Here is a 25,134-nt window from a genome sequence, read left to right as displayed (position 1 = left end):
GGGAAATTAACGGACTATCCTATATGTGCCTTAGTGCTATTCAGTGAGTCTGTTAATTATCTTTTGTTACATTTCTCTAGAATTACCCGGTGTAGTAATTCCAGATCTTTTCTATAGTATTTAAGTTTCTGGCCCCAATCTTGTCTGTCTCTTTATTACTTCAACTAGTATTTATTTAATACTTTTTACTGTGCTGCTCACTTTACCAGCAAAATAGGTTCCCTCTGGGATCCTTTATGTTTCCTCCCTCTCTCATCACAAATTGTGCTCTATTTTTACCATTTTCATCTCTTTTGACAAAACTCAAGTTTTCTCATTTTTTCTGTATCATATGTCCTTAGTTGCATTTTTTTGGTCCCAACTTTACTTTCTCTACGATAATCTTGTTCCATCACATATCCTCCCTTGTGTGTCTACTTTGTCCAGCCATTTCCTGTTCCTTCTCCTTGACCTGAAAGTCACCCAACCTTCATTTTTCACTTAATATTACATCTAGGGTGTGTTAGCTTATATCCTATTGCTGTCCCTGTGTTTATTCCTACTACTGAACTAAAATTCTTTTTTTTTTTTGTGGTACGCGGGCCTCTCACTGTTGTGGCCTCTCCCGTTGTGGAGCACAGGCTCCAGATGCCCGGGCTCAGCGGCCATGGCTCACGGGCCCAGCCGCTCTGCTGCATGTGGGACCTTCCCGGACCGGGGCACAAACCCATGTCCCCTGCATCGGCAGGCGGACTCTCAACCACTGTGCCACCAGGGAAGCCCTGAACTAAAATTCTTAACATTCACTAGTAATTTCCTAGTTTCTAATTCCAAAGATTTCTTCTCGGTCCTTAAATAACTTGATTTGTCTTCAGCATTTGATAATGTTGTTGACCACTTCCTTGATATGGAAACTCTCCTGATACCTTATCTTTCTGTAGTATTATGATTCTCTTCTGGCCTGTCTGAATGCTGGTTCTGTCGTATCTCTTTCCTCTTCTGCCTCCTAAGGAGTAGGCTGGTTGTGTTCTTGGAATTTTGTTTTTTCTGCGCTCTTCTGTTGATGATGATGGTCATTCATTCTCAGCATCAGGTATTATTCCTTTATAGATAATAGACTCCCAAATATCTCTATCACTGTTATCTCTTCATCACTCCAGACCTACTTTCCCAAATGCTTTCTGAGATTCTGTATCCTCTCCTCTCCTCAGTGTGTTTCAAAACAAACTCATCTTCCCTTGATACATGCTCTTCCTCCTGTCTTCCCTTTCTCTGTAAATGACCTCATTCTCTGAGGTATGTAAGCTTAAAACTTGAGTGTTTTGTCTTACTTTATATCTTTTCCTTTCACTTGCTCTACATACCATTTCAGACAACAGGATTTTTTTTTTTTTAGCTGCATTGGATCTTCATTGCTGCACACGGGCTTTCTCTAGTTGTGGCAAGTGGGAGCTACTCTTCGTTGCAGTGCGTGGGCTTCTCATTGCAGTGGCTTCTCTTGTTGCGGAGCACGGGCTCTAGGCACATGGGCTTCAGTAGCTGTGGCACGTGGGCTCAGTAGTTGTGGCACACAGGCCCTAGAGTGCAGGCTCAGTAGTTGTGGTGCATGGGCTTAGTTGCTCTGCAGCATGTGGAATCTTCCTGGACCAGGGCTTGAACCCTTGTTTCCTGTATTGGCAGATGGATTCTTAACCACTGTGCCACCAGAGAAGCCCTAGACAACAGGATTTATCTGTTCTTTCACAATATCCCTCTATCCCATGCCTTTTAATACTGCCTCAGTTGAGGGCCTCATTCCTTTTCCTGAGACTAAACTTAGCCTTTCATTTTTCTCTACTCTTTTAATTCTTCCTTATAGTCTACTTACTGCTGCAAAATGAATCACATCTCAGATCTTATTTTACACTCATAAACTTTTAGTGACACCCCTTTGCTTATAGAATAAGGTTTGGAACTCTTGACCATGACATTCAGAGTAGTAAATTTATTACCAAAATCGCTTAATCAAACCAGGTAAGATCTTTTTTTATGTTTTTATTTTATTACTTTTTAAAAATTATTTATTTTTTTTGGCTGTGCTACACGGCATATGGGATCTTAGTTCACCAACCAGGGGTCAAACCCAGGCCCAGCGCAGTGAAAGGGCAGAGTCTTAACCACTGGACTGCCAGGGAATTTCCCTAAGATCTAATTTTAGAACACAGTGATTTTTTTTTTCCCCCACTTCTGTGCTTTGATCATTCTGAGCAATCAGAAGAGCACTTCACAAGCTCACTACCTCATCAACACTGATCTGTCTACCTAATTCTGTGCCAATATATTCTACTCTCCTTGTGTAATAGTGGATAAACCATGTAACAGTGGATAAACTTCTAGCTAAGGCCACCCTCTCTCCTCATGTACCAATATCATCTTGTCAAATATATCCTTCCAGTATCATCTGTTTCTTATGTCATCAGTTTTCTTTCTCTACTAGAGTAGCTCTGTCAACATACAAACGTTTTACTGTTCCTGTCATCAAAACCCACTTTTAAAAAAATTAATTTATTTATGTATTATTTTTGGCCGTGTTGGATCTTCGTTGCTGTGCGTAGGCTTTCTCTAGTTGCAGCAAGCGGGGCTTCTCTTGTTGCGCAGCACGGGGTCTAGGTGTGCCGGCTTCAGTAGTTGTGGCACGCATACTCAGTAGTTGTGGCGCACAGGCTTAGTTGCTGCGAGGCATGTGGGATCTTCCCGGACCAGGGCTCGAACCCATGTGCCCTGCATTGGCAGGTGGATTCTTAACCACTGTGCCACCAGGGAAGCCCAAAACCCACTTTTGACACCATTTGTCATCTACCTACGATTCCAGTTCTCTCCTTTTTATAGCACTCTCTTGAATGCAGTCCAATCAGGCATTTATCTCTACCACTCAATCAAAATTGCTTTTGTTAAAGTCACAAGTGATTTCCATGCAAATGTCAATTCTTGGTTCTTTTTGTGTTTGACCTGTTAGCAACATTTAACATTGTTTACTCACTACTCCTTGTACCACTCTTTTAACTTCCAGGCCACCACGCCCCCCTAGTTTTCTTCTCACTTTATTGAACCCTCCTTCTTAGCCTCTTTTGCTGATTTCTTCTCATCTCCATAGCCTCTAAACTTTTTTTTGTTTTTTTCCCATAGCATCTCACCTTTTTTTCCCCATAGCCTCTAACCCTTGAAGTGCTTCCAGAATTTAATCCTTGTGTCTCTTTTCTATTTATACTCATTTCCCAGGTAATCTCATGTAGTGTCTTCAAAGTTTCATGGCTTTAAATATTTTTTATATGACTCACACATTTACTATATTTCATCAATTCTGAAGCTCACATTTTTTTTTCAGATTTTAGCATTTCCGAAACTGGGCTGCATTTGTATAATCAATGACAGGTGATAATTAGCAATCTTTTCCATTTTGGTAGCACATAAAATAATGGTATGTGTTACAGTTCATGGTGTTTTAGAATCTGTGTAACATAGTGTATACAGCCTAGACCTTCTTCCTGAATTCTTTTGTATATCCACCTGCCTGCTCAATATCCAGTAGTTCTACTTGAATATCTAATAAGAATTTCAAAAATAGTCTGTCCAAAAGTGAGTTCCATCCCCTGTCTCCCTCCCACCCACCATTCCTGTTAGTGGCAACTCCATCCTTCCATTTCCTCAGTCCAGACACCTTGGAGATACCATCAACTCATCTTTCTCTCATAAGGTACATTGGATCTGTCAGTATATCGTGTAGGCCTTACCTTTAAAATCCATTAGGAATCCATCTACTTATCACCTTCACTGCTACCCCCCTCATCCCTCTTCATAGATTATGGAATAGCCTTCTGTTGTCTGTCTGGTTCTAACATAGGAGCCAGAGTGATCCTATTACCCCTCTGTTCAAAAACTCCAGTGCTTTCCATCACTCAGTAAAAGCCAGTCTTTTCTATGACCTACCAGGCCTCACATGATCTGGTCTTCCTTTACCTGTCTCCAACTTCTTTTACTCTTTTTCCACCTCATTCATTCCAGATTTCACCTCCATGAACATGTCAGGCATACTCCCATATTAGGGCCTTTGCACTTATTCTTTCGTTTTCCTAGAATGTTTTTCTCCTCATATATCCTAATATATCTACAAGGCACACTCAAACCCTACTTTCAGGTCTTAAATCAAATGTAACCTTCTCAAGGAGGCCTTTTCAGGCTACCCTGTCTAAAATTTTACACATACCTGTCCCACTCCCTTTCCTTGCTCTATTTATTCAACTCAGTATCTAAATACTTTGTATTTTGGTTGTTTATCTTATTGATTATCTGGCTTTTCTCCTTGAATAGAATAGAGATTTTTGTTTTGATTGCTACTGCTTCCCTCCCAACTAGAATAATACCTGGAACTTAGTAGGTGTTCATTAAAATACTTAGTTGTATGACTGATCTCTTTACTTTCTCTGCATCTTTATCCTTTTTTCCTTTGAAATTCCACCTGTCTTTCAAAGCCTAGTTGAAATGCCATCATCCAGAAGTTTTTTAGAGTGTTCCAACAGGAAGTCATTTCTACATATGTGTTCTTGCTTCATTTTATATCTCTTTTAGAGAACATTTCATATTTAGCCTTACAGTTAATTTTTCCTTTATAAAGTCACAGTACTTAACTAAATGAAGAGTGTGTATAGCATAGCTGCTTTATATAATAGCTCTTCTACTAAATTTTTTAAGCATTCTGTTTAGCAATACTTGCTTTACAAAGAATTTCAAAATAGACATTACAAATTGGCTGACTGTAGGCAGTCCACAGTCAAGTTTGTTTGATCCACAAAGTGTTGGTCTGCACTATACTCTAAATTTTTTAGGTGCAAACACTCAAAAACTAGAAATTTTTACATAAAAATCTCAAATTTCAGTTTCCCTAGGAAACAGTGGTGTATCTGCCAGTGTCAGCCTTGCATCTTCACATAACAACAGTCAGCTAAAGTTGAGTAGTAATGATAATCTTAGATGTGAGACATACTCTTTAACACAATCCCTGTCACTCTTTATTGCTATTTCCAACACTACGGGTCTGATGATAGTTGCCATTTATTATCTGTCATATTTAATTCCTTTATGTTACCTTCACTGTCCCTGAAGTTATTTTAGATTGTAACCCCTGCTTTAAAAGGATATATTTATTCCTTTAAGATGATGTTTAGGTGAATAAGCTATTTCATGAATAGCTGTATGAAGCTTAACTTGATTTCACTGAAGTGCTGACACTCCTTTACTAATTTAATACTGGGCAGAACATTGAATAACATAGTCTGAAAATTTTTTAAATTTGTTGTGTAGATGCTCCTCCTCCTACTTGGGAACAGCTAGAAAATGGGCTGGTTGCTGTGCGTACAGTGGTACACGGGTTGGTTGATTATATCCAGAATCACAGCAAAAAAGGAGCAGATCAACAGCAGGTAAAGGAGATATTTGAAACTTAGAAGTAAGCCACTGTGTCTATCCTTACAGATAAAAACAAAGCCAACAGGATGACATGAATATTTTTAGACTCTGTAAAAACTAGAAATTAAACTAAAATAAAAACCTATTTTTAACTCCCTGTTCCATTAGACATCATGAGGAATGTAACAAAAATTATAAGATTTATAGTTTAGAATGGTTAGCAGCCAGTTTATTGGATTAGCCTAGTAATTTTATCTGACAACATTGAAATTAAATAATCCTTGTTGGTCTAATGTGCTGGAGTCAGTTTTCACATTGGATATAGCAGCATTTGATTCTTGCTAAAGGTTATTCCATTTATATAAAATTATTCTCTTTGGTTACTCTTGCATTTCAGTTTGACAGTAGATATCACTTTTTAGTGCTAATGCTGTATCTCTCCAGTACTGTTCACATATTTTGTAAATGCTTTTTCTGCATTAGCATTCAGATATTTTTCATTCATAATGTCTGTTATGACAGTGGGCCAAATTTTCCTCAAGTATTTTTAGATGAAATATATGGCAATAAAAATATAATAGCCTGTGTTACGGCTAGAGTTTTTAATTTTACTCCCAATTATTTCATTTTGCCCTCAGAATTTATGTTAGGTTCAGTACATCTTTTATTTTGTAGTAGTAAGCTTGAGAAATTAAAACTTTGTTATTAATTTATCTGGCTCAGTAAATATTAACATTAGGTTATTCAGTATTCCTTTTTACTTTAAAAGAAATATTAAAAGTGTTCTAGTAGAATAATATGGATATGCTCTTCCCAATCTAAGCACAGATCAGGGCTTTATTTTATGATTAAGAAATTTAGAAAATTAAAAACTTACTTTTAACTCCCTGTTCCATTAGACATCATGAAGAATGCTACAAAAATAATATTAACTTTTAAGTTCTGCCTCTTGTAGATTTGTAGTGTGTTATAAGGAAACATAATTGTAAGTGTAGCTATATTGAACATTGTCCACAACAAATATTAGGAGACAGTTTAAATATTTGAAAGTCCTAATCTCCAGTGGTGTGCTTGTCCACTGTAAAACGTTGGAAAGAAGATCATAGAGCTCTCCTGAGATTGAATCAAGAATGTATATGATGTTACATGTTTGATAGTTAATATCAGCATATCAGAAAAATCAGGACTACTTTTTTTTTTAAAGTAATTTATTTTGCACACTTTCCAGGACTTTTGTCTGGGCAGTCTAGATAAGTGTATGAGTTAGTCTGAATTATTCATCTAGATTATTAAGATCCTAAAATGGCAATGCAAGATTTACATTTTTTTTTAATGGCTAATGTTTTAATTTTGGTCGTAGCCTCCACAGCATAGCAAATATAAAACATACATGTGTCGAGACATGAAGCAGAGAGGAGGATGCCCTCGTGGGGCCAGCTGTACATTTGCACACTCACAGGAGGAACTGGAAAAGTAAGTGTGAAAGTCATCAGCCTCAACCTTCCAGTAATTTGTTAGAGAATAAGATAGAATTATTAAGTAGAATAATTTGCTGCCATTGAGAAATATGAAAAGATGTAGTCGCATTCCCTTTGATGAATAGGAAATGTATAGAAAGCAATACAGAATTTTAGAAAAGAAAACCAAAGCAGTTTCTTCACCTTTCATTACATTGTGTAGGAAGCTACTTGTGGTTAACTGAATCTAAAAGTGAGTCATTTTTGCTATCCCTCCCACCCCCCCAATTAAAAGTCTAAGAATTTTCATCAACTTTAACTGATTGATTTTAACTAATTGAATAATGCATTTCCAATGGAAAAATTTGCCCTTTGCTCTATTCAAGAAATTATTTATTGCCTGGCTCATTTTCACAGATTATTTCAAGGACCAGATAATTTCAGTGATGTTAGATTGCCAGCACATAGTAGAAAGAAAGGAAAAGCTTCTTAATTGTTTTATAAAACCAGTATAACGCTGACAGTAAATCTGACAAAGCACAATTAAAGAAAACTACAAATTCATCTCACACATTTAAATCTCACACATTTAAAATCCCAAATATTAAAACTTAGAATTCAGTAATACATTAAAACAGACACCATTACTAAGTGCAAAGGTAGCATAATATAATTACTCTGGGTTAGAGAAGAATGGGTATGATAACCACGTGATCATATCAGAAGATGCCAAAAGACATTTGAATAATATCCAATGTCCGTGATAGATCAAGATCCCTTAGTAGAACAAAAACATCATAGATGTTTTCCCAACATGATAATTATATCTCAAATCAAAAGCCAGCATGATAGCATGATGCTTAATTGGTATTAGTTTATTAGATTCAGTCTTGTTACAGACAAGAGTAAGGGAAAATTTTCTACTAGTAAAAAATGTTATTTAACATTCTGGAAGTTGTAGCTAATGTATGTAAACAAGAGAATAAAATAGCCAAAATCATTAAATGGGAAAACTCAAGAGAAATACTAGAAACAAAAGAAACAAGAATTTAGTAAGGTAGCAAATCAAAAAATTAGTTTACAAAAATGAAGTACTCTCATATAAACTAGAAAGGGAAACATAACCAGTTAAAAAGTAAGGTGACATTAAAATCCCTTTTGCGTTAACAACAAAAACAAAAAAGATAAACACCAAATAATAAGCTAATAAGAAATATCCAGGATCTCTTGAATTGAATTAGTAAACTACATAGGAACATAAGAGAAGAGTTGAATAAATGAAGAAGGATACTGTGTTCTTGGATAAGACTTGGCATTATAAAAGTTTTATTTCCTCTTAAACAGTAAGTTCAGTGAAATCCCAATTAGCATCTTAACGTGATGATTTTGGGAACCTAACAAAATCATTTATTTGGGAGAAAAAATATGCCAATAGTCAGGAAAATTTTTGGAAAAAAAGGTCTTCAACAGGGACTAGACTAATAACTATTAACCTGTTTTATGAGCTAAAGTTAAGTATGAAGACTGTGGTATTAGCATAGGAATAGATAGACCAATGAAATACAATAGAAAATCTAGAAAGAGTTCCAGATACATATAGGAACTCAGCATATGTGCAAAAGGTGGCATTTCACATCAATAACAAAAAAACATGATGATGAAACAACTATCCATTTGAAAAATAGGGCTGGATTATTACCTTTACACCAAAACAAATTATAAACTTATCAGAGATTTAAATATTTAAAAAGGAAACTATAGAGTACTTAGAAATATTTGTGGTTGTTATATAATCTTACAGTAGGAAGGATTTTTTAAAAATGACACCTAGCATCTATAAAGGAGATCAATAAATATGATTACGTGAAAATGAAAAACTAAGATAATGGCCCAAACACCACAAACTTAAAAAAAAAAAAAGTGGGGAAATGACATAGAAAAGGCTGATATCCATAACATAAAATGAGCTCCTACAAATCTGTAAGAAAAAGAAGAACCAGTAGATATATGTATCATGTAAATAAGCAATTCACAGAAAAAACACTAATGGCCAGCAAACATGTGAAACTGTGTTCAATATCATGAATTGTTAAAGAAATATAAAGTAAAATAAAACTTGATATTTTTGAACTGTCAAATTGTCAAAGACTGAGGCTAGCCAGTGTTTAATGAGATATTGAAAAAAGCCTTTTTTTGTTAATCGGTAGTACTTATAATAGCTTTGGAGCATTATAAGAGTTTCTAACGTGCATATATTAGACTTAATAATTCTGCTTTTGGTTATTCACACAAGTGCAAAGTACATGTACATAATTTTCTGTTATTGCATTGTTTTAATAGCAAAAAATTAGGGACAACCTAAAATGTACTGACATAAAGAAATATTTAAGATTATGAAGTAGAGGAAAATATTTACTATGCAGCCATATATGACCCTATTTCTGTAATTTATAATCTTACAAATGTAAGAATATTAAGCCAGTGTATGGAGTGGAAAAATGTGTATTATATACCAAGCTGTTAACAGTGGTTACACCTGATGGGTGGTCTGCCCCCCGCCCACTACCCCAAAGTGTGTGTGTGTGTGTATACACATACACAGGTTTTCAAGTTGATAGCTAGAGCCAATGTTTCAAGAGAATTTCTAGAAAATGATGTGCTTGGAATCCTTTCCTTTTGTATCCCTTTCTTAAATACATTTTAGTTCTAGATTTTTAAAAGCTTTTCCTTTTACAGTTTTGGTTTTTGGTGTGTGCCTTTGCTTTTTATATAGGTTTCGTAAAATGAACAAACGCCTGGTTCCCAGAAGACCCCTGAGTGCCTCTTTGGGTCAACTTAATGAGGTGGGCCTGCCTTCAACAGCTATCCTTCCAGATGAAGGTGCAGTGGATCTACCTAGCAGAAAAACCCCTGCTCTGCCAAATGGAATTGTATCTTCAGGGAATACAGTAACACAGCTGATTCCACGAGGGACAGACCCCAGCTACGATTCTAGTCTGAAACCAGGAAAGATAGATCATCTGAGCAGTAGTGCCCCTGGATCCCCTCCTGACCTGTACGTTGTTTTTCCTAACTTTTATTTAAAGTTTCTTTATAGACATAAAGTAGAAGGAAGAAAGAATAATCAGTGCTTTGTTTGGGGGGCTTATTTTGTTGTTTTTTATTTCTCTTTCCTGTGCCAGTGATTTTTGAGAAACAATTAACATAGGTGACATAAGATCAAAGTTTGCAAATTTTGTAGAAGAAATGGCTATTGGAAAAAACCAGTTTCCCAAATCGTGGCCATTTTTTTTACATTTAACGATTTGTGTACATTAGAAGTATTTTCAAGACCTTAAACTTGACTTGCAGAATCTTGCTCCCATAGGCTAGAATCTGTCCCTAAGAGTATTTCTGCCTTGCCTGTTAATCCACATCCTGTACCTCCAAGAGGGCCAACAGACCTGCCCCCTATGCCTGTCACCAAATCACTTCAGATGGTACCACGAGGTTCTCAGTTATATCCAGCACAACAGGCAGATGTTTATTACCAGGATCCTCGAGGAGCTGCTCCACCATTTGAACCAGCACCTTATCAGCAGGGTAACGATCTTTCATTTATGTCACTCACTTTTCTTAGAAGTTATGAGAATGGTTTCAAGAGTGATCATATTTTCAGTAATCTCAAAATAAATAAATGCTTTTTTTAATACTTGGAAAAAACCGAGGTTATATGACCAACTAAATAGTATGAAATAAATGAAGTAGCAAAGCTATGAAAAGTAATTCGCCCTGACTACTAAAAGCAGTTGTATATTAAATATGCTTACATATTTATAGAAGTAAGTCATCCAAGTGCAATGGAAATTTGCTGAGGCTGTATATATTTTCCTGACCAAAATTTTCTTCAAGTATGAAAAAAGAATTTAATATTACAGTGGATATAAATTAAACACAGTACATTTTTTTGCTTTCAGTTGTCTCCTAATATTTTTTCTAGGCCCTGTGATATATATGAAAAAATGCAAATACATACTTATAGAGAGTTTATAGTATAGCATCAGTATTAGTAAAGAATAGAAAACTATATGTGTGAGAGTATATATATCTATCTATGTGTTTAAAATGAAGTGTTCAGTTGTGGTAGTTAATATTAGTGTGGTAGGAATTAACTGCAGGACTCAAGGAAGATCATTGAGAACTTCAGGGATCAAAAGAGTTTGTGGAAGGATGCCCTAAATAGAGGTATTGGGAATAGAAAGGAAAATTTACAAATGGATTGTAAAGATGAGAGTCTAGAGTCAAGGAGGAGTAAGGTGTGACTGTTGAGGTCTGGATTAGTGTGATGGGAAAAAAGAAAGTATTTGAGAAAATAGACAAATGTGGAAAGTTAGCCAGTTTTAATGATAATATACCAGGTATGGAGAATGAAGGAGAGGACTTGATTGAGGTTTCACATAATGTAGTTCATGTGAAAAAATAAGCAACGATTTTTAAACTAAAGTGTTGACTCTCTTTGTCAGAAACAGTATAGTGCTATTGGTTTTTTTTGTTTGTTTGTTTTTGCGGTACGAGGGCCTCTCACTGTTGTGGCCTCTCCCGTTGCGGAGCACAGGCTCCGGACGCACAGACCCAGCGGCCATGGCTCACGGGCCCAGCCACTCCATGGCATGTGGGATCTTCCCGGACCGGGGCACGAACCCGTGTACCCTGCATCGGCAGGAGGACTCTCAACCACTGTGCCACCAGGGAAGCCCCTCTATTGTTTTTTAAACTGGGATAGATTCAAGGTGTTCTCCATTTCCTTTTCCCAAGGCTATATTAATTTTGAATCAGCAATGTCTTTTCTGATTTCAAAAAAAGTAGTTTTAAGTTGGCATGGTATCATTAATACATATAAGAATATGATAAAAGTTGATCTGGGCTTCCCTGGTGGCGCAGTGGTTGAGAGTCCGCCTGCCGATGCAGGGGACGCGGGTTCGTGCTTCGGTCCGGGAGGGTCCCACGTGCCGCGGAGCGGCTGGGCCCGTGAGCCATGGCCGCTGGGCCTGCGCGTCCGGAGCTTGTGCTCTGCAGCGGGAGAGGCCACAGCAGTGAGAGGCCTGCATACCGCAAAAAAAAAAAAAAGTTGATCTGTCTTCCTTTTGACCATTCATTGCAGGAAAAGCCCAGCTGCTTTTGTTGAGTTAACCTTAAATATGCTGAATCAGTAAGGGTTCAATTGTAGATAACAGAAATCATTCTGGCTATATTATCAGATAGAGGTTTAATAGAGAGAGTCCTACAAAATCAGTAGAAGCATTGGAAAAGCAGACTTAAGCTAGGCCTCCAGGAATGAGTCCCAGAGCTAGTTGCTGAAAGAACCTGTTACAATGAAGCTGTAGAAATAGGAAACTTCTGCCCTAATCGCCAACTTGAGGAGCTCATCAGTTAAGGCAAACGTCTTCAAATTGGGAAGCTACTGCCACGACTGTTGTTTCAAGAACTCCAGGGGACTTCCCTGGCGGACCAGTGGTTAAGACTCTGCACTTCCACTGCAGAGGGCACGGGTTCAATCCCTGGTGGGGAACTAAGATCCCACATACCACACGGCACAGCCAAAAAACGAAGAACTCTAGAGCTGTGCAGTTAGCTACTAGATCTGTACCAGCAGAATGGATCTCTTTCCAGTTAACTCAATTTGACATTCAAAACTTATGCAAATGAGTGATTTGTAGAACCTAAGCTTCAGGGAAATATAGTTTTTTTTGCTTTTCAGTGTTTGCAGTATGTTAAGGCACACCAGAAAGATGGTCAAACAATTGAGAGAGCCAATTTACTGTTGTAGACTATAAGTAGATTGGTGTTTTCAGTAACTTTTAAGGATAATTTTTGCTTGTTATTTTTTGCAAAGCTAGCCTGACTACATAAGCAGAGGGAAAAACATCTAAAGAAAGGAGTGGATTTTTAATTCTTTAGTGTTGAAATATTTTAAAAGGAAAAGTCTTAAATAGAAAAATAGATTGGCTCATTGTTGCTTTTGGTTCCTCTTTTGTATTGTACAGGTATGTACTATCCTCCACCACCACAATGTGTGTCCCGCTTTGTCCGACCTCCACCATCTGCTCCTGAACCTGGTCCTCCCTACTTGGATCATTATCCACCGTACCTCCAAGATCGTGTAGTAAACTCTCAATATGGCACACAGCCACAACAGTACCCACCTATGTACCCACCACACTATGATGGCCGTCGAGTATACCCTGCTCAGTCTTATACAAGAGAGGAGATTTTCCGAGAAAGTCCTATACCCATTGAGATTCCACCTGCAGCAGTACCATCCTATGTACCAGAATCCAGAGAAAGATACCAACAGATGGAGGGTTACTATCCAGTGGCTCCCCACCCAACTCAGATCAGACCTTCGTACAACAGAGTATGCTGGCTTTTTGCGGTTTTTTCTTATTATATAGATTTACTTGATTATTGCTTGCCGTGATTTTTTTTTTAACCTTTGCCATGATAATAACTCTTTGATCAATCAGTTCTTTTTTAAAAGAAGCATCTTCTCTTTTTTCACCTTTTCATAATCTGCATAGGTTGTTTTTCTTTTAACTTTTAAAGGGGAAAAAAATTAATACCCCACCCCTGCTAACCCATCTTAGTTTCTGAACATTAGGTGGTTTTATTAACATTTCTAGATTTATTTAGAAATTATGGTCTCTGACCAAGAAAAAGAAACTTAAATTTAGCTCTTTGGGAAATCCTGAGAGCTTTTGGGGGTTTTGTTTGTTTTGTTTTGCTTTGTTTTATTAAGTCTTGCTATTTCGGATGTTAAGATGAGTATAAAATCTGCTTATTTAAAATATGTGCTAAGTGAATCAATGTGTTCTGAAATTCTTTTTCAATTTTTACTCATTTTTGCATTTTCAGGAGCCTCCTTACAGCCGGCTTCCTCCCCCTCCCCAGCCCCATCCTAGTCTAGATGAGTTACATCGAAGACGAAAGGAAATAATGGCACAACTAGAGGAAAGGAAGGTTATCTCTCCACCTCCTTTTGCACCTTCACCAACATTGCCTCCTGCCTTCCAACAAGAGGAAGTAAGCACATCTTTTTTAGTCTCTTTATCAGTTTTTCCTTAATCGGTGATTTATTGTGTCCTATTTAAGTCATCTTCACCTATTCCCAAGGTCATGAGGGTATTTTCCTCTAAAAGGTTTATTATTTCACATTTCGATCTACAGTCCATCTAGAATTGATTTTTGTATATAGTGTCTTAGGAGTTAAGATCCATTTTTTCCCTAAAGGATATCTCATTGATCAAGCATCATTTAATGAAAAGACCATTCTTTCCCCAGTACCCTGCAGTCACCTTTATCATAATCTGGTCACCTTTGTCATAGTCAGGTGACTATATGTTTCTGAACTCTATTCTGTTTCATTGATCTATTTCTCTATCCTTGTACCAACACCACATTGTCTTAATGTAGTAGTATTGTACATCTTAATGTGGTGGTGTATGTTTTCCAGTTTTGGTCTTCAGGATTATCTTTGCTGTTCCTGGTCCTTGGAAATTCCAGGCACATTTTAGAATCAGCATGTGGATGTCCACAGAAATATCTGCTGCAGTTTTTTTTTTTTTTTTGCGTTACGTGGGCCTCTCACTGTTGTGGCCTCTCCCGTTGTGGAGCACAGGCTCCGGATGCACAGGCCCAGTGGCCATGGCTCACAGGCCCAGCCACTACGCGGCACGTGGGATCCTCCCGAACCGGGACATGAATCCATGTCCCCTGCACCGGCAGGCGGACTCTCAACCACTGCGCCACCAGGGAAGCCCTCTGCTGCAGTTTTTATTAGGATTACATTGAATCTCTGGATCTGGGCAGCCCAGTATGGTAACCACTAGCCACATGTGGATAATGATGCTTAAAATGTGGCTAGTTCAAATTCATGTGTGCTGTAAGCATAAAACATACATTGGATCTGAAGGTTTAGTCCCCCCCCCCAAATATCAATATATTTATGTTAATTACATGTTAAAATACTACTTTGGGTATATTAGATTAAATAAAATGTATTGTTAAAATTAATTTTACCTGTTTCTTTTTATTTTTTAATATGGCTACTAAAATGTTTTAGATTACATATGTGGGTCAATTATATTTTCATTGGACAGTGTTGCTTTAGATCCATTTGAGGAGAAGTGACATCTTTCCAATATTGAGTCTCCAAGAACATGGTATACCCTCCACTTCCTTGGATCTTCTTTAATTTTTGTCAATAATGTCATATCTCATATAGTTTTCAGTGTCTTGCACATCTTTCATTAAACTTATTCCTAGAAAACTAATGTTTTTGAAGCTATTTAAATGGAATCCTTTTTGAAATTTCATTTTCTATTTGTTAATATTATAGAGAAATTAAGTAGATTTTTGCGTATTTTGACACCTGTGTTTAGCAGCCTTGGTAAATTTCCCTATTAATTCTAGTATTTGTCAGTGGATTCTTTTGGATTTTCTGTGCACACAGTCATGTCCTTTGTGAATAATGACGATTTTACTTTCTCCTTTTCAATTCTTAAGTCTTTTTTTTTTTTTTATCTTGGTTGTGTGAGCTAGATCCTCCAGTATAAAATAAAAGTGATGATAGGTTCTCTTATTTCCAGTCTTTGAGCAAATGGAGCTTCTAATAATTTACCATTGTGATGTTTGCTGTCAACCTTTTTGTAGGTAATCTTTATCAGATGAATGAAATTTCCCTATATTCCTAGTTTTTATAATTGAGACTGTCAAAGGTTTATTTAACTCAGTAGTGAGGAAAACAGCAGGATGATAAAGTTGATTCAAAGAGTAGGAGAGACAGGCTAATATAGGTAGTGAAAGGCAGGGAAAAAAACACTGAAATAGAGTTGCTAGAATAAACTGGTTAGTATACTAGAGGGTAATAAACCATAATTTGAGGGTTATCAGTATTTCCACAAGGCAGTACTAACAGTTATCATGAATGAGTGTTGTCTTATTGTCTTTTTAATGTCTTCAGGGTCTATAGTGACCCCAAAGACATTTTTCCACTTCTGAAAATTTTTTTCCTTGGTCAGTCTTGCTAGGGATTTTTAATCAGTTTTATCTTTTCAGAAAGCCAGCCTTTTGCTTTGTTGATCTTATTTATTTAATTATTTTGGTTTGTTGATTTTACATAACTGCCTCAGCTCAGTGTGTGTGTGTGTGTGTGTGTGTGTATACATATACATATATTTTTATGTCAAGTAGGTTTTTTCAGTAGGGTTGCAGTTGATATTATGTAAGGAAAATGTCTTACATCCTTTATGTGTAGAATTATGATTCTAAACAATATTTCTAGCTGATAAATTATGAATAATAAGCAATGAAAATTGAAATATATCACATTGCATATAATAAACAGTAAACTTTGGGGTCTACAAAAGTAATCTACTAAATAAAGATTGTTCATAGTATCTGGCTTTCCTCTCTAAACACTTTGGATGAATTGTCCACAATAATCTAGGTTAATTAGTAAAGCTGTAACATCTTCTGTTAACATAATTTCATGTGATATTTTTTCAAAAACTTTAATTAGAGACATCCCAGAGCCTTGTTATGCCATACCATTTTTTGAGAAATATGGAAAGCAGTATGACACTGTGAAAAGTGAGCTAATTTTGGAATGAAATATAATTATCTGTGAGGTTCATCTTTGTGGCTCAGTGTGTGATCTTTTGTAAGTTATTTAGCCTTCATTAACCCTGAGGCTCAGGTTTCTCTATTTGTAAATCAAGCATAATAAAACCTACCTCACAGTGGTGTGGTGAAGATTAAATGAGACATAAGGCATCTGGCACAAAGCAGGCATTCAGTAAATAATAACGGTGTGTATTTATTACTTTTTTACTTGTAATAAAAATTATAATAATGCCTGGCTGTTACGGAACTTTATCTATTGACAGAATTATTTTAGTTACTGACATACAAAGCTATATAATTAAACTTCAGTTCTGATTATAAACAACCTATGTATAATTATACTAAATTCATACATTATAAAAATACATAATATAGAAAGAAATTTCTCCAAAATCTCATTTTCTATATCACTGTAAGTTTATTATATATTTTAACTTTTTATATATATTTCAACTTTTCAGTGCATGAAACACATAATTATAATTTTTAATCAGATCATTTAGTAATAATATATTCAGATTTTACGTTTTATATTTTTTTTGGTTTTGTTTTTACTTAACCAGTTATCCTGGATGTCTTTCTGTATCAGTATATAAATTTATCTCATTCTTTTTTTTCTTAATAAATTTATTTATTTATTTATATTTTACTTTTGGCTGCGTTATGTCTTTGTTGCTGCACAGGGGGTTTCTCTAGTTGCAGCAAGCGGGGGCTACTCTTCATTGCACGGCGCGGGCTTCTCATCACAGTGGCTTATCTTGTTGCGGAGCACGGGCTCTAGGCGCGTGGGCTTCAGTAGTTGTAGCTTGCAGGCTTAGTTGCTCTGCGGCATGTGGGATCTTCCCGGACCAGGGCTCAAACCCATGTCCCCTGCATTGGCAGTCTGATTCTTAAGCACTGCACCACCAGGGAAGTCCTATCTCATTCTTTTTTAAATTGCTGTATAATACATTGATTGCAGGGGAAAAAGCACTCTTGTTAGTAGGTCATGTCTTTAAAAAGCTAGCTGTTCTACACAAAATTTGTAAGCAGAGGAGAAATGTGAAAAGGAGCTGGAATTTTTAAAATAGAAGTAGGACCAAAAAAAGGAAAGCGGTTATAAACAATGGAAACAGGAGTTGTGGTTGAAAATGAGTGGTACTGTGAACAGCATATCCCTCTGCCAGTGCAGAAGACCAAAGTGATGACTCAGAAAATAGAAGGTTTTTTTAGTATAGGCGGAAGCATAGAGCCATTTAAATGTACCAGTACTCCCTGAATTATTAGTATGTCAGTATATACATCTGTGATAAAGTGAGAGCAATTTATTAGTGTTCTAGCACTCCCTATACTGGTATAACCTTGGTCCGATCACCCACGTTGTCTCATGGACTTGAAGAACATATGAGATAGTGTATGCATAAAAGTACTTAGAGAACTGTAAAACATTACACAAATGTGAATGTAAGTAAAAATGCATTAGACCTAGAATGCCTGTTTAGTTGTTACATAATTTCAGAGCGCATCCTGAGAAAAGAAAATTAGGAATCTTATCCTTTTCACTTCATTGACTCAACCCTAAGGACCAGAATTTATTCAAGATATGAATTATTGCTATTAAAGAGATTTAGGTTGAAAAGTTATTACATCATCATGTACTATATAGAACATTTAAGATTACATTTTAGGACCAGAATTTATTCAAGATATGAATTATTGCTATTAAAGAGATTTAGGTAAAAATGTTATTATGTCATCACATACTATATAGAACATTTAAGATTACATTTTAAAGAATTTCTAGTGCCCTTGTTTACCTGGAATGTTATTGAAAGAAACATTAAGGAGGGTCTAGCAAAACTAGGGCCTAATACATACTTGCTTAAGTGTTAACTGAATCTGATGAGAAAGATGGGCAACTCTCTTCAAAAATCCTAATTTGATTCTTTGAAGGATATTGAGATACTTCTTTTTGACCCTCTGTTAACAAAGTGTAAAGGCTGAATATCATTTTTCATTTGTTTTATATTTTTCATAGTCTACAAAAATCTTCTAGTGACACAAATAACTGTTACTATGTTGCTTCAGCATGATGTTCTAAAGAAATTCCATGCTCTCTCTGTGCTGTTACTCATAGACCCATTTCCTATTTTGTTTCTTTTTTCCTTTTTCCATCTGCAGTTTTTGGATGAAGACTTGAAGGTAGCTGGGAAATACAAAGGAAATGATTATAGCCAGTACTCACCCTGGTCATGTGACACCATCGGCTCCTACATTGGAACCAAAGATGCAAAACCCAAAGATGTTGTGGCAGCAGGGAGTGTGGAAATGATGGTATGTATAATAACTAAGCCATAATTAATACAAATCAAGATAAACCAAATAAATTATCCCCAGTTATAGTGTAGACACAAGTAACTGAGCTTTGCTTAAGTTTCATACCATATTCTGTACTATGTGATTGAATTATATTTAAACTATATGTTTTTTTATTTCTTTCAGGTATATATAAAAATCTTTTCAAACTTGTCTAGACAAAGAAGAGCGTTTCTTGTGTTTCTGTGAAGCTAGCAATTAACCCAACAGCTGTTTAGAATTGAAAGTAAATTATTTTGCATAACTAAGATCTTGAATTTCTTGTCCAAATAAATTATAACTCTTTTACAACTCTTAAGTTTAAACAGTAAAGTTGAATCTAGTGAACAATACTAGTGTTCGAGTCAGAATTATAATTACTTAGCTTCAGATGAGCTGTGGTATACTGAAATGTATTACACTTATGCCATTTTATTTTTTAACAAAAAATAATGTAACACCAGTGTATCTAATACTCAAGCTTAAAATATATCACTATTTTACCTTAATTGCTTCTTTATCCTTTAAAGAAATAAAACTTTACATAAGTAATTAAATCCTCCTCTCTTTACCTCCCTAATCTCATTTTTCTCCCTCCCTCCTTCCCTGGAGATGACCTCTATCCTGAATTGAGAGTTTATCATTTCATGAATAATTTTATACTACTTCTAAACAATTTTGTTTTGAATGTTTATAGACCTTATACATATTATAAACCTCAACTTGCATTTTCATTCAGCATTGTTTTTGAGATGTATCCAAATTTATACCTATAGTTCAAATTCATTCATTTTCACTGCTTTTATCAGGTACCATTGTATGATAACTGATATCATACAATAAATAAATATATATATAATTGTTTATTGATTTTCATGTTGATGAACATTTAGGCTGTTTTTAATTTTTTTATTATTATGTACAGTGCTACAGTAAACATTCTTGCATATGTTTCCTTGTGCACATTGCATGAAAGTTATGCTTAGGAATAGTATTGGTGGGTTAAAGGTATGCCTTGACTATTATTCTTTTTTTTTTTTTTTGATTATTATTCATTTGCCCTTGTTAATTCTAACAGAGGTTCCCTAGGTTGTTATATAGATTTTCAAAGACAAAGATTTGCCCAGCTGGTTGAGAGAAGACCAATTCTTGGTAATAGAAAAGGAAGACTTAGATGAGTGAAGTGATATCTATAGCATAATGATTAGATGCCAGACAATTAAAAAAAAGAAAGAGAAAAAAAGGAATATAGAGGAGAAAAAAGTGAAAATGAACCTTTTGTTTTTCTGTGGTAGGATTAAGGAAACATTGTTTTTAGGCCATAAAAAAGTCTTTCTGAGAGAATAGGAATGAGATGAGGAGGTAGAGGTAGATAGGAACCTTTGCTTTGTACCTGACTTTCAGAAAGAGTTATTATAATAAAGAAACATAAACATTAGCAAAATAAAACTCATTTACTTAAATTAACAAAGAATAAAAGTGTTTTCCAGCCTAACCTAGATGTAATCGAACATTTCCTAAATGGATAAAAGTCTACCCCAGTGTTTCTCAAACATGAATGTGCATGTAAATTACCTGGGGAATCTGTTAAAATTCAAGTTCTAATTCAGTAAGGCTGGGATGAGACCTGAAATTCTGCATTTCTAATGAGTTCTCTAGTGATGCTGATGCTGCTGGTCTGTGGACTATTCTTTGAGTAGCAAGGGTCTAGCAATTAGATTTCCATTTATCTTTCTGACTGGAATGCCTTTTAAAAGCCTATGTTGGCACTTATATTTTTAAACAGTATTTTTCTAACTATTGATTGTTGAAAATTAATTTATTGGTCATGATGGGCCTTTTTTTAAAGAAATGAATTAGAATAAATACAAGAGTACATTACATATAGTAAGGATAAATGTTTGTCATGAAAATATATATACATATATACATTCAAATATATATATTTGAATGTATATATGTACTGGATCATGATGTAAAAAATATTATAGGAAGTGGTCAGAGGTTTGAAAAGCAATTTTGTTTGTTTGTTTGTTTGTTTTTCTTGCGTTATGCGGGCCTCTCACTGTTGTGGCCTCTCCCATTTGCGGAGCACAGGCTCCGGACGCGCAGGCTCAATGGCCATGGCTCAGGGGCCCAGCCGCTCCGCGGCATGTGGGATCTCCCCGAAACAGGGCACGAACCCGCGTCTCCTGCATCGGCAGGCGGACTCTCAAGCACTGTGCCACCAGGGAAGCCCAAAAAGCAATGTTTTATATGACAACTAAAGGCAACTAATGATTTTAGTCTTATCAGTAAGAACATTATACTCTGTTTTAACCTTATTACAGAGCTAGAGGAAATTATGTTAGAGATCTAAGTGTGGGGTGGATTTCTCATTTTACTTTTTACCTTCTCATTTTACTTTTTACCAGAATGTGGAGAGTAAAGGAATGAGAGACCAGCGATTGGACCTTCAGAGAAGAGCAGCAGAAACCAGTGATGATGACCTCATCCCATTTGGAGACCGACCAACAGTATCTCGATTTGGTGCCATTTCTCGAACTTCCAAAACAATATATCAGGGTGCTGGCCCAATGCAGGCTATGGCACCTCAGGGAGCTCCCACAAAATCTATTAACATTTCAGGTAAGAATCTCAGAGGTAAGCTGATTTGGAGTGTTCATAGTCACAACTCCCAGCACCACCTACTCCCCATTTACCGTCAGTGCTTTTCATAATCTTGCAGGGCAGTAGTCTTCAAACTTTTCTGTGGAGTTATCCCTGTAGAAAGGTAATTATAACCCAGGGAATTGTAGGGGTACAAACTAAAATTAAATATCTGTATGTGAAGGTAACCTATGTGTTATTTTTTATAGTTTCGTTGCTTTTGTTAAAATAATACATCTCATTTTTTAAAAAAAAATCAAACAAAAGAAAAAATTACAAAGATTGACTTTTTAATGGGGGAAAAACAAACATCAATACCCCTCCATCTTTCAAGATAACTGTGTACATAATATGCCTATGCCTTTTAGATTATGGCTACCTAAAAAGAAGAATCAAATCTGTGAATTGCATGATTCCACTGTAAATTACTCTCTTACAGATTATGGTCCGTATGGAGCCCACAGTGGCTGGGGAGGTTCTCCATATTCACCTCATCAAAACATACCTTCTCAGGGACACTTCAGTGAGAGGTATAAGTCATTCTTTTTACTTTTACAAGCCTTTAAAATTACTCAACTTACTTTGTTTTTCTGGTCATAACATTTTTTTAAAATAAAATTTTAAATTTATTCCATACTTTCTTTCCCACAAAAGGGAGAGAATATCTATGTCAGAAGTGGCCAGTCATGGAAAACCCCTTCCATCTGCTGAGAGGGAACAGCTACGACTAGAATTGCAGCAATTAAACCAACAAATTAGCCAACAGACCCAGCTACGTGGACTAGAGGTACCAGCCTAGAGATATTTTTTCATTCCAGTTTTTGAAGAGTTCTCATAAAGATTTTAAAAGGAGGAACTTTTGAGGTAAAATGAACATAAAACTTTAAGGTTTGTTTCCTAAGAGTTAGTATAGTTGTCCATTTTTCAAAGAATTTAAGTACTTTGAAGTTCTGAGACAATAGGAAATTTAGAATTTCTATTACCTGAGAATAGAAAACACATTTTATATGTTTTATATATTATACGTTATATATTATATATGTATATATATATAAGCTCCTTTTATATTTTTATACTGTATAATATTTTAGATAATCTAAAATTTGTAGATTATCTAAAATATTATATAAAATAAAAAATATAAAAGGAGCTTATATTCCTTGGCACATTTAAGTTGAAGGTATATAGTATATAGTTTTTTAATCAACAGATGCTTTTAGCTTAAGATTTGTTTTTAATTTCTTATATTTTCTTTAATTTTTAAAAATTTCTCTCACTTCTTTTACTCGTCAGCATCTTCAGTAGAAGCTTAGAACTTTGACCTAAAAAAATACAGCCTCTGTATAATAATACCACCTTTCATTAATATAGTTCTTTCATTTTATAAATTACTATCACATACCTTATTTGACCCATACATGTCCCTGACAATTAGATTAGGCAGGTGGTATTGTCCCCGCCCCGTTTTTGGTTGAAGGATATTAGTTTCACAGAGGTTGAAACATGAACCCAGCTCTTCATACTCCAAATTCAGTGTTCTTTCCACCATGCTACCTGATACTTATGAGACACAAAATGTCAGAAGGCAAAGAATTCTTAAAGTCCTTTAAGTGCCACATCAGGAAGACTAGGTTTTGTTTATATTATCCTTTGCATAGGAACATAGACTTTGAATATGGAAAGCTAAAGACATTCTAATGATAAATACATTGCCCCCTTCTGGAGAAAAAGATGCTCTTAGAACGTTTCTTTCTAGATCTATATCTTTCTACAAAGATCTGAATAATAAGTAAGCTATTGCTTTGGAAATAAATTTCTAACTGATTCGATCTTAGACTTTCTTATTAGCAAGACCAGTAGGAGGGATTTTTGGTGTGTGTATGTGTGTGTTTGTTTTTGAACATGTGTCTGGCTTGTGCTCTTATGTAAGCAAGAAGGTTTAGAAATAAAAACCTGTGTAGTATTCATGTTTGTCTCCTTTTTCCCATTGCTTTATTAACATTGGTCCAAAACTTCTTGCTGATTCCTATCGTAAGAAAAAAGAATGCTGTGTTTATTATGTTCACCTTTAGTTTATTAACTTGTTGAATATTTGGACCTTTAACTCCATAAAGCATTATTCCTTACCTTGCTATTTCATGGCTTTTTGTCTTAGTTGAAATTTCTAGACTGATTTTCTGTTCCAAAAGAATTTCAACACTATTTAACTCGCTGTGGTCAAAAGTCCCTGCCATTACTGAGGTTTCATGAAAGAAATGATAGAATTTACATCAGAGAAAATTCAATTAAAAAACAAAAGGAAAAAAATAGAAAAGGAAAGAAGCACATTTACAGTTGACTTCTCTTTCCACTAAGAAAATAAAAAGAGCAACTTATACCAAAGATTAAATTACTATTCACTAAGTTTAAATGCCCCATATTTTCCCTTTTGTATTCAAATGGTACTCAGAGAAAGAAGCAGTGCCTTACGTTTGCATCATTTTTATCGCCAATCCATGAGTAGTAAGTTGCTTGGGCGGGTCTGGCTTCGGGCCTGGTCACTCTGTGCGTGGCGTGGCGTGTGTTGAGCTGTGCGCTTGGCTTTTGCACTAGGCTGTCGGTAGCAGGCTGGCGCTGCAGAGGGAGGCGAGCGCCTTGGCAGGCCAATCACAGCCCCCACCGCCGCCGCCGCCGCCGAAGTGGCCTGGAGCACCCTCAAGTGAGCAGCTGAGCTTGGAACTGCACCAAGTGGAAAGGGAAATCGGGAAGAGAACCCGGGAACTGAGCATGGTAAGTGCTATGGTGGGAAAAGAGAGGAAAGCTGAGAGGAAAGCCTCTGTGTAGTTGTGTCGCTGAACTCGTGGCTCTGGAGTTCTAGAATCATCTAGAGCTGTAGAATCATCACCCCAAGGCACTGCACTGAGTGATTAATACTGACAGTGAGTGTCCTGAAGATGGTCTGCCTCCCTGTTTTATCATTCTTCTCCTCATTCTCTTTTGGTTTGAGTGTGTTCTTTGTCTTAGTTTTCTGCATTACAAAAAACTTTTCGGGAAAACAAGGGGGTTATCTGGAAGTTACTAAATTTCTGTTAAATGTATTGATTAAGGAAGCAGAGGGCATGGTGTTTTTTGCAGTGCCCTCATGTTAAACAAAGATGTATTACCAAGTAACATTTCTAGGTTTCACAGCCCTTATGTTATTGATGACCTATTTTTTTGTCATGAGTGAGATGCCATCTACATATTATTTCTTGTGGAATTATATCCATAGATATGCTTAGGGTTTGTTTCATAGTGCATGAACACTCATTTCAGTAAATTTTTAGTCTTAGAAGATTGAGCCATTCCCTCAGATTGCATGGTAATTGTTTTTTTTTTTTTGCGTAGTTTTCACATTCTTTTTAAGCAAATAGATGGGATATTTCATTTTTCTGTTTTCAATAAGTGTATCATAGATACTTATTATATTTTGACTTGCTTTTTCTGAGTCATCAGTTTTTCTGTGAGATTTTTCCATGTTAACTTGAGGCATTTGTCCCCTTGCTATCCAGCTTGGATAGTGAGCAAGTGGGCCGTACTCCATTATGTTTTTGTGTATGTCTCTCCCTCTCTCTCTCTCTCTCTCTCTCTCTCT

At 36.0% G+C, this 25,134-nt stretch overlaps 1 protein-coding gene across 2 annotated transcripts in view; it reads left to right on the top strand.

Annotated features, from left to right (window-relative positions):
• RC3H1 (ring finger and CCCH-type domains 1) overlaps positions 1 to 25,134 on the top strand; it is a 57,901-nt gene that overhangs the window by 30,246 nt on the left and 2,521 nt on the right. The window contains exons 7-17 of one of the 2 annotated variants that reach the window (XM_007471607.1): positions 5,317 to 5,435; positions 6,782 to 6,894; positions 9,652 to 9,933; positions 10,246 to 10,460; positions 12,902 to 13,272; positions 13,770 to 13,937; positions 18,699 to 18,851; positions 21,287 to 21,500; positions 21,961 to 22,051; positions 22,176 to 22,308; positions 24,114 to 24,290. In XM_007471607.1, the coding sequence (XP_007471669.1) occupies positions 5,317 to 5,435; positions 6,782 to 6,894; positions 9,652 to 9,933; positions 10,246 to 10,460; positions 12,902 to 13,272; positions 13,770 to 13,937; positions 18,699 to 18,851; positions 21,287 to 21,500; positions 21,961 to 22,051; positions 22,176 to 22,308; positions 24,114 to 24,290 (2,036 nt within the window). The remainder of the gene's footprint in view (positions 1 to 5,316; positions 5,436 to 6,781; positions 6,895 to 9,651; positions 9,934 to 10,245; positions 10,461 to 12,901; positions 13,273 to 13,769; positions 13,938 to 18,698; positions 18,852 to 21,286; positions 21,501 to 21,960; positions 22,052 to 22,175; positions 22,309 to 24,113; positions 24,291 to 25,134) is intronic. The other variant, XM_007471608.1, reaches the window with a different exon arrangement.

This window comes from Lipotes vexillifer, unplaced genomic scaffold, assembly GCF_000442215.2.
Source record: "Lipotes vexillifer unplaced genomic scaffold, Lipotes_vexillifer_v1.1 scaffold821, whole genome shotgun sequence".
Lineage (NCBI taxonomy): Eukaryota > Metazoa > Chordata > Mammalia > Artiodactyla > Lipotidae > Lipotes > Lipotes vexillifer.
Note: the sequence above shows the minus strand (reverse complement) of the source record. Positions and strands in the feature narration are given on the sequence as shown.